This window comes from Epinephelus fuscoguttatus, linkage group LG6 (genome assembly GCF_011397635.1).
Source record: "Epinephelus fuscoguttatus linkage group LG6, E.fuscoguttatus.final_Chr_v1".
Classification (NCBI taxonomy): Eukaryota; Metazoa; Chordata; class Actinopteri; order Perciformes; family Serranidae; genus Epinephelus; species Epinephelus fuscoguttatus.
The window spans coordinates 35416442-35429635 of NC_064757.1; the positions used below are offsets into that span (position 1 = coordinate 35416442).

At 38.9% G+C, this 13194-nt stretch overlaps 1 protein-coding gene across 2 annotated transcripts; it reads right to left on the reverse strand.

Moving 5' to 3' along the window:
• Positions 1–2624: 2624 nt before the first annotated feature.
• lhx6b (LIM homeobox 6b) lies at positions 2625–12595 on the reverse strand. Of its 2 annotated transcripts, none has more exons than XM_049578739.1 (9): positions 12416–12595; positions 11645–11775; positions 10896–11027; positions 10342–10463; positions 7881–8098; positions 7038–7138; positions 6853–6948; positions 4800–4971; positions 2625–3261 (listed from the first exon to the last, which is right to left on the reverse strand). In XM_049578739.1, exons 2-9 carry the CDS (start codon positions 11645–11647, stop codon positions 3179–3181), a joined length of 927 nt encoding a protein of 308 aa, XP_049434696.1. In that variant the 5' UTR covers positions 11648–11775; positions 12416–12595; the 3' UTR covers positions 2625–3178. The 2 variants fall into 2 exon arrangements, with proteins under 2 accessions (XP_049434696.1, XP_049434695.1); XM_049578738.1 differs by having other exon boundaries at positions 7881–8101.
• Between the last annotated feature and the right edge of the window lie 599 nt (positions 12596–13194).

The following is a 13194-nucleotide window of genomic DNA, read 5'->3' on the forward strand; positions in this document are numbered from 1 at the left end:
ATGTAGCCAGCAACCTAAATCTGTTAATGGATGTGTTACCAATAACCCACAGGAGTTCAGGAGTACAGTAGCTTCAATAGCCATAATCATTACAACCAAAGCACGGCCATCATAATCACCTTCAAATAACACACACGGGAAGCAGAAACAAAACATCTTCTCTAACAAGCTAACCTTTACAACCACCCCAGTTAACTTTTTTACCAGAGGTTTATCCTGCGGCCGATGGGCTCTGAGGTTTTCAATCTCAACATATTCTTCAAAGACAGACTTTCCAGTCTGTGCTGTAGTAGATAATCCCCATCTTTCATGGTTTACCAAGAAATACTAACATTTGCCAACCCTAAACATCCAATCAAACTGCAGCTGGGCAACTGGCAATCAGCTTTGGGCATGCGCGCTGTTGTTTTCCCACACATGTAACACTTGACATTGTGAGCATGCGGCCCTCTGGAGCCAAGCATAATTAATACACAATTTTAGATAAATATTTTAGATAAAAAAAATTAATAACAATAAACAGTAATGGCAACCAAATGTGTTTTTGATGTCATGCATTTGTCCAGAATCAGGCTACATTTATTCCTAAGTTAGTTCTACTTAAACCACAGTTTTGTTCTGCTGCTAGCAGGTGGAGCTTTACCAGTATGGGTAAATTAATTGGATAGATAAAGATATATTTGAGGTGATACAAACAGTGGCACCAATGCAGAGTTACATAATTTTCGCATGGGAAAGAGCACTGACAGGTTTATTATTTTAACTGCAAAACTTTCTAACTCTTAAAAGAAATAGTTAGACACTTAGGAGATACACTTATTCACTTTCCTTAGTTTGATAGGAAAATATGAATATAATTCTAATGTCTGTATACTAAATATATGACTGTAGCCAGAGACCTTTTGGCTTTGCTAAGCATAAAGACTGGAAACAGCCAATCAGCTAGCCTAGCTCTGTCTAAGAAAAGTAATATCAACTGTTTTTGCATGGCTACAATCACTGCGGCTGTAGCACTATTTCTATTTCAAATAAAATATAATGTGTTAAAATGTGGGATTTAGTGGCACCTGTGTGCAGATATTAAATTCCACCTTAGGACAGAGCAACACATTCTCACTCCGACCTCGTCACATATTGACGTTTGGTCATGGACTTTCCAGATTGACATATGACATGAAAGGTACCCTGGGTGCGTTGGTTGTTGACATTCTGGGAACGCAGTGTCAACTTCAGCCTTTTACATTCATTGTCTATTTTCAAAATACACCTCTGTTTTCACAGGAAATGTACAGTTTGCATATAGTCTCTTTCAAAATAAACGCACTATGTCTGTACAGCACTGAAAGAGCAGCAAAAAACTGGTGTTTTTTTCCTCCAACAACATACACACATGTGCTTACGTTCGGCCAACACACTTAGATGGTTGGGTTTAGGCAAGAAAAGCATGTGGTTGGGTGTAGAAACAAAGAACAGGCTTTGGCTTTACAATCATATGGGAAGTGAACACCAGCCTCCTGAAGGAAAGTTGGGGGTTGGTCCCTCCCACCTGTCCCACTTGGAATTTTGCACCCTTAACTTATGTTGCTGTCCTGCTGTGTTCCCCCCCCAATGTCGGTGTCTGACGCCAGAAGTCACTGCCCAAGTGCCGATATTCGACAACTTCGGAGTGAGACCGAGCTGGACAGAGACGGGCCAGCTGTTGCCCCCATTTCCAGTGTTGAGCTACGCTAACTGGTGGCTAGCCTATCAATCGTATTTAACTTTCTGCATGAAAGCAAATAAGTGTAGCCTATTTTCCAAAATATTGCTTAATAAAAGAAACCAAATATAAGGGATCTTTTGTGTATGTTATGTCTTAATGGAAAAAAAACATCATCAGATTTTCTTAAACACCTAAATATCAATATCTCTGCCAGCCTCAAAAATCCTGTGTCAGTGCCTGGCTGCATGTTGCTCTCCGGGTTGTGAAACTGGGAGTGCATGGGTGTGGCACACTCATGAATTTACTTTAGTGTGCACATTGATCCAGTTTGGAAAATCCAAATTTAATGATATCCTTTAACTCAAAGTATCCCATTCATTCTTAACATCGCAGCCCTTTAAGTGCCGTCAATCAATGTAACAGCTGTAGATAATCTGTGTTAAAAGGCCTCGTAAGAGCCAACGAGCTGCCCGATCAATCACCACGCTTTCACAGTGGGATTGATCAAATTTCCTGTTAAGTACAGTGTGTAAATTAGAGGTTTGCAGTAGGATGTTGCTCTTAATAACTGGCTGCTGCAGGTACTGGTCTCTGACAGGTGACCTTTTGATTTTTTGTAGCTCTCTGTGTAAAATAGTGACCTGATATAATGTGAACATGTGCTCACATTTCTGTGTTTGGAAATCAGTGACATTTTCACACACACACACACACACACACACACACACACACACACACACACACACACACACACACACACACACACACACACACACACTCGCCCTCTGCATCAGTAAATCACCCTGATCCTCAGTTATTCATTTCCATAACAGCTCTGATACATTTTTATTAAACTGTAGCAGTATTTACAATGTACAATCACTGAATAATTCCATTTCAAGACACATTTAAAAGTGCTTTTTTTAAAAGTGAAGTTTTGTTCTGAATAAATAAGAGTTTTCGGACAACAATACAACAACAAACAACAGTAAAGCTGCAAATGTGCTCAACACCAACACAAAAAAAAACAAAAAAAACAAATGATGAGGTTTTACTGTAATACTGCTACAACACTCCTTTTTATCATATTGCATATCCAGCAATACAATTAAAATACCTTGTATGAGTGGGTAAACAAAAGGAAAACAATCCTGACCTGATGCAATGTTTTATGTCCCATCAAAAAGAGGAAAAATAAAATAAAAGTGGTCTTCTTTTCTGCAGCATTAAAAAAAAAACTCCCATGTTGGCATGGAGGTGGGACATTTCTCCACAGTCTGCTGTCTTTAAAAGACAAGTTAAGCTCAGCAGTCTCACAGCGAAGAAGAATCCAACTGATTGAAAACAGATCACCAAGGTCCGTCATGCCTCCGGAGATTAGACTCCCAAACAGAGCAGATTATTGACAGTACGTCCCAAAGGATTTTTTTTTTCACATCAGAGTGGTGACGACGCAGAAAAAGCAGACGCAGAGGGTCAGCGGCTGATGGGAAGCTGTGGTAAGGAGATGGACGGATGAGTCAAGTGGCCCGGGGCAGCGAGGACGGAGAAGGGATGAGCTGCACGTAGGAGAAGACAAGAGAGAGACGACATGAGTTTGTGGAGCAACGTGAGCATGTTAATGTAATTTAGTTCAAGAAAATGCTGCTGATGAGGGACAGAAACCTCAAAATGATGACTGAAGCAGCGCAGACATATTTGTGCCCAATGTCAGGAAAGAAACCCAGGACTGATTCAATGTTTCAGACCTGGGCCTTCAACACTTTCATACAATGTGCTTAAATCCTTTCAAGTCAAGCCATTTTATTTGTATAGTTTAAACATTTACCTCAAAAGGCTTTTCAGTCTCTACAACCTACAGCACCCTTTTGTTTCTGATAAAGAAAGACTCCCCTGAAAAACACTTAAACAGGGACGAAAAGAAAGAAACCTCAGGAAGAGCAACAGAATCCAAAAATCCTTCACACTGACTTGCACATTTGCCTCATTTCACTGGAGTGTAATTTAAATGTTACTGTGTAATGTGCCTTAGAGTTGTGATAAACTCTGTATATTTTATTTTTTATGTGCTGAAAAATTGCACAGCACTCCTGCATGTACACACCAACACTCTTTTAATACTTATATTGAAAGCATTTATATTTTTTTATTCTTGATTTTTTGTCCTCTATATTTATTTTCCTAATCTGTATTTATACTCTTGTTCTGATTATTATTCTTTATTGCACATAAGCTGTTTCATCACGAGCCTCAAGAGTACTTCACCCTGCATTTCACCACTCATATTTTATACTCATACTCAAATTAGCAATACTGCATTATGGGATACTCTGTTACAGGCTGCATTTAAAATAGATTTAACAAAATGTACCTAAAGTGTCAAAAATAACATATCAAAAATATTAAAGTTCTGTATGTGTGCCTGAGTAAAGTACCTAAAGCTAATGTGTAAGTAGCATTCTACTGTTATAGTTGGTCGAGATGGAGCCAATTTGAACTATTGCATATGCTTTTGGGTATTTTAATGTGTACCAGTGCGTCATATTTTATATACTGATATAGGTGTAGATTTCGGGGGGCAATCAGAGGACATTTCCCCCTCATTAATAAGCATCTAATGCCACCTCAGTGAAAACATGAGAGTAGCAGAGGACTTGAGTTGAAAGACATTTGCACCATAAATTGATCCAGAAAAGGTACAAAGTGGTGCATGAGAAATTCACCACAATGCAGAAAAATTAAGTTTAATGCTAAATTTCCTGGTGGAGGACCCTAAACCCCCAATTACATATGTGCCACCCCACAATGTTGAAACAAAACCTATTTGATACAGATATCTAGTCTTACTGTGGCTGATTACTGGTGGCTTGTAATAATGGAGTTTAAAAGTACAATATTTCCATCTAATATGTGGAGTAAAAGTACAAGTATCTTAAATTCCTACTATGAACAGCTGAATATGGACTTCAAATGTTGGGAAATAGATTAATACATACTCTAATGGAAGCATTTAAAGTAGTGCATGGGATTCTACTTTTTACTTATTTTGTTTTACAGTAACACAAAGTGGCACTGACATAAAGATCCATAAACTCACTGTCCAGGTATCCGTGCAGGGCGAGCAGATGTGGTCGGTCCGGGCTGCTGAATGGTGAGTAGTGGATATCGTCTGGCAGCGATGGAGGCATCCTGGACATCGGAGCGCTCTGAGAGAAGCCTCCCTGAGGCGGCTGCTTTTTGTGTCGCGCACGGCAGTTCTGAAACCAGACCTGGTGAAGTATGACAGATAATGTTATACTCTGCAACAAACACAGGATTGGACTGTTGTTCCTCACACCAAACCTGAGTTATGTATTTGTTTGTTTATCCGTGCCAGAGGAATCATTCCAGTGTGGTATGGGAGGATTTAATGGTGTTAGTGTGTAAAACACAGTGGTGGAATCTAGCTAAGCACATTTACTCAAGTATTATACATAAGTACAATTTTATAGGTACTTAATATTCCATTTTATGCTACTTATTACTTCTACCCCACCACATTTTGGAGGCAAGTGTTGCACTTTCTACTCACTTTGCAGATTCAGATTATTAATACCAAATATAAATCAACTAATAGATTATCATGGACTAAACTACCTGACCATTTGTCAAGTAGTTGAAATACGTATTACCTTTAACAGCTGACTTTTACCTTTAACACTATAATGCTTTTCCTCAAGTAAAAGATCTGAGTACTTCTTCCACCACTGCTTAAAATTTAAAGTGAAACTCCTCTTACTCTGAGTACAACACTGCCAGTTGTTTTCCTGAAATAATTTAATTAGTCAAGGTTTAATTGGAGAAATTAAGTGTTTAAAATGGTCTAAATCAGTAGTTTCCATTCAAAATCTAAAGGGTCCCAAGTTGATTAAGAGTATATAGATTATAAATTGCCCCTTTCTTTTTAAACTCTGGCTACTTCACCTCCTCCTTTTGTCTCTAAAAATCCTTTAAATCAGGCATTTTCAGGAGGTCACAGGTAAACATCGCTTCATTTCAAAGTGTTACCAGGAGGAACATTTGGGAACCACTTGTCTAAATGATTTTCCGGAGAATTTTCCAGCCCGCCACGATGAACTCTGTAGAAAAATTCTCTGGATTTTTGTGGTTATTTGTCTCAAAAACGCAACAAAATTCCAAGAATGTGAACACAAACAAAAAGTGGTCTGTTTATTAACAAAATTCTGCCTTTGGAAAAACCTTATGTGAGTATCAGATTCTACATATTCCAGAAACTAATGTGTTGCTTTCAGTATATGAGTGGTTGCCGAGCTTTTGGCTTGAGACATCTTTAAAACAAAGCAGTGTCTGTAGTATTCTGTAGCTCTCCATTACAGGTCGCATGTCTACAGAACAAAGAGTGATTTTCAATTGTCAGATGGTTTCATTTGAACAGTTTTTCGGACGCCTAAGGACGTAAATCAATCCGGTATTTCAAAATAACAAAAAAGATGACTGAAGTTACTTTCCGTCTTTCTTATCCCATTAATTATCCATACCCCCTTAAAGGGACAGTTCACCCCCAAATCAAAAACACACATTTTCCCTCTTATCCAAAGTGCTATTTATCAATTCAGATTGTTTTGGTGTGAGTTGCAGAGTGTTGGAGATACCGTGCGTCTATTGCTCGTTCACCTAGCTGAACTGAGCTAGTTCATGTTACAGCTCAGCCGAGGAGGACGCCATAAATGTTTACATGTTGCACTATGAGCCTCTCATCCATGAGTAGATGCACTCTTCCTTCTGCACAGTGATTCAGTTTGTGGATGTAGTCCAGTAGAAAGAAAATAGTTCCTGCATGAAACTGTTCACAACAAAGTCTGTAGATTATCTTGAGTAACTTTAGAGTTTTTTTTCAAATTTATTTTTTTTGCCGCTTTGAGCACCACAAGCTGAGTGCCATCTAGTTCTATTATATTGGAGAGAAGGCAGACGTCTCTACGACTGATATCTCCAACACTCTGCAACTTACACGGAAACAATCTAGACTGATAAAAACCACTACAGGAAAGAGGAAAAATATTTTGATTTTGTGGTGAACTGTTCCTTTAAATGGGTTTCTGATCTTACAAATGTAAAATTGCATCAGAGTGTAATATTAAATGTCCTACCTGTATGACTCGTCTGCTCAGTCCCGTCATCTCTGCCAGTTTCTGTAGAGTCTGAGCGTCAGGGTTGTTGTCCTGAGCGAACTGAGACTGCATCACCTGTAAGGACACACAGTCATGAACCCACCCACACACACACATATACAGGCAACAACACGTAATACTCCACTGACTGCCCCTAAACACACCTGCAACTGCTCGGCAGTGAACGACGTCCGCGCCCTCTTGGCTGGTTTTGGTTGGCCGTCCTGATCAGAGGGCAGCGCTCCCTCCAGAGTCAGTCCTGTGCCTTTAAGAGGGCACAATCACAACACACTGTCACTCTGCTTGGAAATTACATTTCAGTCAGTGTATTGTGAAGTTACACACAACAACTTAGTTATGAGTTTTACAGGCCAATCTTGTTGCAGCTCAGCTTTGTCCAAACAACTCGTGTAACACAATTAAAATGTTTTCTTGCCAACAACCGCACAGTCCAAAGTATTTATGCCATTACGGCCCACGTTTTCCTCACTGAAGGCAGAGCAGAGAGCAGTTTTCCACTACAGCAGGGTGAAAAATACGGAATATAACGAAGCTGACATGGATTTTAGGATCCATATAGAACAACAAAGGGCCTTTCTTTGTCTACAGTAGCTTATTTTCTCCTAACTTTCTCTCCACTTTTTGAAGCTCAGTTAACGTAAACCATTTGACGTCATGTTGAAGAGACAAACCTCAGATCTTTATCTTGAATTCAAGAAGTTAACAAAAATCAAATATTGGTATTTCATGTTGAAAATAAGGCACTATTTAAATTTTGCTTTAAAGATGCAAAAAGGTTTCTTGCATATTAATATTTCACTCAGTAAGAGTTAAAGTAACCCAGAGCTCAAACAGAATCTGTGACGTTGTCAACCAGTGTGGAAAAAACATACTTGAGAGGAAACTTCAGAGTTTGCCAGAATATTTCCTTCCATTTCTTGAGTCTTGCATATTTTTGCTGGTAATCCAAACTGTTACTGTCAGAGATGTTTTGTAAAGTCTGTTACCGTTTTCTGCAGCCCTGCGGAGGTTGTCCAGCATGATGTCATAGTGGCTGCGGCAGAGCACCCTGCCCTCCACCAGGCCGAACTCCTCCCCGGTGGACAGCTGCCTCTTGCAGGAGAAACAGGCAAAACAGGCCAGGTGGTACACGCTGCCCCGAGCCCGCCGAACCCAGTCACTGGCGTACACCTGCCGGCCACACTGGGCACACTTGGTGCCGAACCTACTGTGAGGAAGAAGGAAGGTGAAGGTCAGCTGCAGGATATACAGCTCAGCAGCAGTCAGGCAGACTCGCTTTATCTCCAGAGTGAAGTTCAAAATCTCTGTGTCTGGGTGTCTTGTGCCTGTCGGACGGGTGGTGGTGGTGGGGAGGCTTTTTCATGTCTGTGCCCAGGCGTCCATTGTCTCATAAATCCAGCCACGTTTATTCTTGTGCACCAGTGAGTTTGCAACTATTTGATTAAAGACAACTTCATTAAAGGAATATATATATATATATATATATATATATATATAATATATATATATATATATAAGTCATTATTTGCATCAATTACTCACCCTGTGTTACGCTGAATTCAGGAGTAAGTGAACTCACTTCCTCCCAAACACATGCATTTTCCCTAAAATGACACTATTTAAAATGCATAAACAGGTGCACTACTCTTCTATGACTCAGACTGTTTGTGCAGGAGGTTTTAAATAGTAACATTTCAGCAAAAGTGCACATGTTTGGGAAGTACTGAGCATACGACTGGATAAATGAGACTTGAATTACACTGTGCAAGTTGTGTGAGAGTTTGTAAATGGATGCTCTGATACAGTTTTAGTGGTGTTAAATGTGGCCCCTATTTACTACAATTCATCAAGATTTTTCTCCAGTTTTAGACACACCATGGAGACATGTGAGAGGAATGTTGTCTTCATAAATTCAACATAACATGGGTTGAGTAACTGATATTGAAAAGAGGGTTGAAGTATTTCTTTAAGGAAAAAGCACCAGGTGAGCACAATATAAGCTAAAATAGCAATGTCTTGAAATTAGATCTTGATGTAGGGTCCTTTTATGAGACAGGCCCTGAAAATAATGTAATTAAAATTTACATCAGTGGTGCAAATTTTCAGACCAATCTGCAATCAGTGAAATTACTTAAAACCATTTATATGCAGTGGGAGGTTTGGGGCAGGGGCCCACTTTGCCCATTTGGAGGTTGGTGCTCATTGATGTGTCATTTTACAGTCTGAGAATTAGTTTAAAACAAGGTTTTGTTAGTGGTTTGCTGAGATATATAATCTTGTAGACCAAAAGCCCATCATTGCCTATTATGCAGAGCATGTTTTTCACTGAGAAAATCACAAAGCCAATTTTTTTTTAGACTTCAGTCCAAAGTTGATGGTGGAGAGCAAAGATCAATTAGCTGTAAAAACACCCAGAGAAATAAAACAAATTGTCCAATAATTTATCCCCTGGATATTAATACTGTTGAAGTCATCAGTCACTGTTTCCCCCATTCACTGGAAAATCATTATTTTCCTTCAGGTGTAAAGGTCAAGCGTTTTACAAATTAAAGTTTAAATGCTGAAATGATTTTGAAAGGGTTTTTTTTTTCAGTTGTTGCACCAAAAGAAGGAAAATATCCTCTTGCATAATAATGTTGCAACTTTATTAAGATGAAACCAACAGGAATGATGCTCTTCATGTAGGTAGCCTACGAAAAGCATATGTTCACATGAATTTGGGGGAATTCATTAAGAGGATTAAAAAAGAAAATATAATCAGTATCAGTATTTTAGGTTGCGCAGCCGCAGTTATACAAAAAACACTCCGCATAAATTTTTCATTTGTCTGTTGTTTCGTCATTGATGCTGTCGATTATTTCTTTGTTTTTCAAATGCCCAACGAATGCAATTTAAGACATCTGCAGTGAAATGAAATGGCCTCGAAACTACAACATGAACCACAGTTTAGTAGGTTATAATTTTAGTGGCCAATGTGTGGTGCAGAGGCAATTTGCAATTTAATTTTCAGAATAAACTACATCGACATGACGAAACAAAGCGACCGAGAAAAACGAATAAAAAGAAATAAACATTTTGGCCTCATTGTAAACATTTAAATGAATTATAATGGCTGAATTAATTGATTTAATTTATCTCGGTAATCGGCAAATAATTTGAATTGAACGCCATTTAAAATATGCTAATTATTAATTCAGGCCTATACTACAATAATTAACACATTTATTTTAAAATTGTTTGGTCTAACATATTATATGATAGCCTATATTTATATATGTATACATGATAACATCATTGACATTTATTTAATCTTTTTATTCTATATAGCCTATGCAAAAAATTTCAATGACTATCTACAAATTAAAGCCTGTAAGATTATAACTTTAACAAAATAAATGCTGCGTTATAAAATCACGAAACAGCTGAGAATATAAACTGATCTTATACCTGAAATAATCCAGTTTGCAGTAGATTTCTTTGTTTTTAACGTAGCAGCTGTTGTGTTGGCGCAGAGACGCTCTGCAGACTGAACACTCCAAACATCCCAAGTGCCAGTTCAGGTTGTTGACCTGTGGAGATTGAAAATAATACAGTCACGCTTGTAGACTAATAATGCACGCCTGAGTGTGTGTGGTTGATTATCAGTGCGTTGAGACTCTCATCAAGATGTTTATGCACCTTATTTTAAGTTAAAAACTCAACTAATGTCGTTTAATTTGCATTTTTAGTCATTTAGAGTTTATTCTAAAAACAGAAGAAGAAAGAAGCCTTAGGAGAAAAACAGCGCTGTGATGCAGAAGTTAAATTATCACCACATTTGTGTATTTTGAGCTCATTTCACTGAGATCAATCCGAGGTGTTATCACAAAAATAAAGAACACAAATTAAAACTACAAGCCAAATGAAAAGCTTAAATATTTTGAAGCTGCCTGGACACATTATATACTTCCTGAGAGAGCAAATAATGTTTAAATATTATCATTATTCCTCTTATTTCTCACCTTCAGCAGGTACCGGTCATGGATCTCCATGCCGCAGCTGGCGCACTGGTTCTTGGCCGCCGGAGGAGAGCAGAGGCAGGCGGCCTCCGACGGACTGGACTCACCAGACTCCTTCTTCACCTCCGAATTAGACTGAGTCAGAAAAAAATAAACAGCATGGGTTTTATACCAAAAAGAATATCAGTTAAATCGTGTCTTGCACATTTAATTTAATTTTTAAAAGTAGAGTCATTGCAGAAAATAGTCCGTGAAATATAACATGAAGATCCAGTCCTGGAAAAAACACTAATATCCAACCAAAAATAATTTGATTTTATTCCGGTACAAGCTTTATTTCTATCAAGTGATTGCTCTTTATAGGTTATGTGTATATCTAATATTAACTTAAAAGCACATGAATCCACGCAGGTGCTGTAATTGAACATTTTAGGCTTCATTTATAATTTCTAACACACAGATTTATCTCAATGTTGCATTATGTGAACACTGCTCTGCAAATCAAAGGCGAATAAACGGAGTTTTGATGGCTTTACTCTCCGCTGCGTCCCTGCTCATACATGCATTCAGCCTTTTAGTTACAGTCGAGCCTGATTAAACCTGAACCTCTGCCAAATCCAGAGTCCTGCGGAGGTTAGCCCGCGTGTAAAAAAGTTCAGGAAGAAAGACGAATCAAAGCAACCTTACACAGACTGAAAAACAAATAAATGAAAAGGTTTCAAAGCAAACTCGTCCAGATGTTTGTGACTCACCATTTTCGGGTCTTGAACGCTGCCTATTTGGAGAGAAGATGGAGCTTGCTCTGCGCATTACGCATCTCTGCCCCAACCCACACTATATCCGGTCCAAAACAACGAATAACAGTTTCTCCTGCATTTAAACCCTGGCAACAAAAGAAAATTTTGATGCAATTAGAAGAAGAAGACGAAAAAAAAACTATATATGATCGATCATTCCTCTTGTGCGCAATAGGAGGCTGTATTCCCATGCAATCAAACGCAGTGAAAAGAAAGGATGGCACTATATCTGCAATTAGCGGCGGATTGAAATGCTTCGCTTGGTAAGTGGCAACCCGAGTGTCAATTTCATCTGGCAATCAAGGAAAAGGCAACCGAGCCACCAAGCTAAGAGCGAAAAAAGCGGCGCATCCTAATTTCAATAGCTGCATAATCGAAAATCGAAAAATCTCCAAAGTGAAGAGGCTCAATTGGAGATCGGTCTATTCATAACAGACAATGCGCAGAAACTGCAGCTGATCTCGAGGCATAAAGGAGCTTGATTGTCTCGTTCTCATGATGGACCCATTTAAGTACTTGAGGCTCCCCTGGGTGATTACAGCTGCATTCATAAACTGCCAAAAAATCTGCGTTTGGGTGGCAATCCGGAGTCCGTGTTGTCCTTCATTTTGTCGAAATTAACAGGAATGCAAGATTATGTTAATTACCAGCTACGGTATAAATATTGGAGGCAGTGAAATAAGTCGAGGTGGCCTATATGGGAAGAGAAAAACATATACTTCATACATGGAAAACCTCCCCAAAGCTGCGAAAACATCGTCCAGTAAAAGTTTCTCCAGAACATCACAGGAAAAATATCCAAATAATTCCGTGAGACATTGTGTGTTTTTTTAAAATCTCCACACCAAAAAATAATCCAACTTCATTAACTTTGTGGGAAACCAGTGGTACCAGTATGTGCCTCCCAGACAGACTCCCAGTGCTGTTGTGTCCGCTGTGGCTCCTTCTCTCCGCCTCGACTCAAAGTATACACCCAGTTCAGTCAGACAGGATGTGATGCTGCCCACTGGGCCGGGGTTACCCTCCTGTCTCTTACAGGGATATTTAGAGTATGAATTCATTTTTTAAAAAAGTATGATGGCAGAAATCTGTCAGGAAACACCCACTTGTTATCCTAACTGTCCTTCTTTTTCTGAAAATGGTGGCTGCAGATCAGAGGCCAGAGTTAGTTTATTAAAATCACTTCACTGGATCACTGCTGATTGCAGAGTGATGGAGGGCAAGAGATGTTCAATAAGATGATGATGCGCGCTATAAGGTGCCAAATTATCCATCATATATCATTTCTTTTTAAAGGATCTGTCCTTTATCTCTACATCTTTGCAGTAGCACCCACTTTTCTTATTCATGATTTTGAATTCAGATTAAAGGATGCCTTCACATTCAAGTCTGCTTTAAAACAATTACATGCACTTTGAAAGGGTAGTGGCTCCTCTTCTGCCCATACCGGCTGGCTTCATAAAGTGACCTCAGGTTAACATTTGGGGGTCAAAATCAGAAGCCCT

What these genes read in the sequence shown, in the direction of transcription:
- lhx6b (XM_049578738.1), bottom strand. An exon ending in ATGACCGGTACCTGCTGAAG is followed by an intron (nt 10,464 to 10,895) that starts GTGAGAAATAAG and finishes CAATCTCCACAG; the next exon opens with GTCAACAACCTGAACTGGCA. An exon ending in TGCAAACTGGATTATTTCAG is followed by an intron (nt 8,102 to 10,341) that starts GTATAAGATCAG and finishes TCTTCCTCACAG; the next exon opens with TAGGTTCGGCACCAAGTGTG.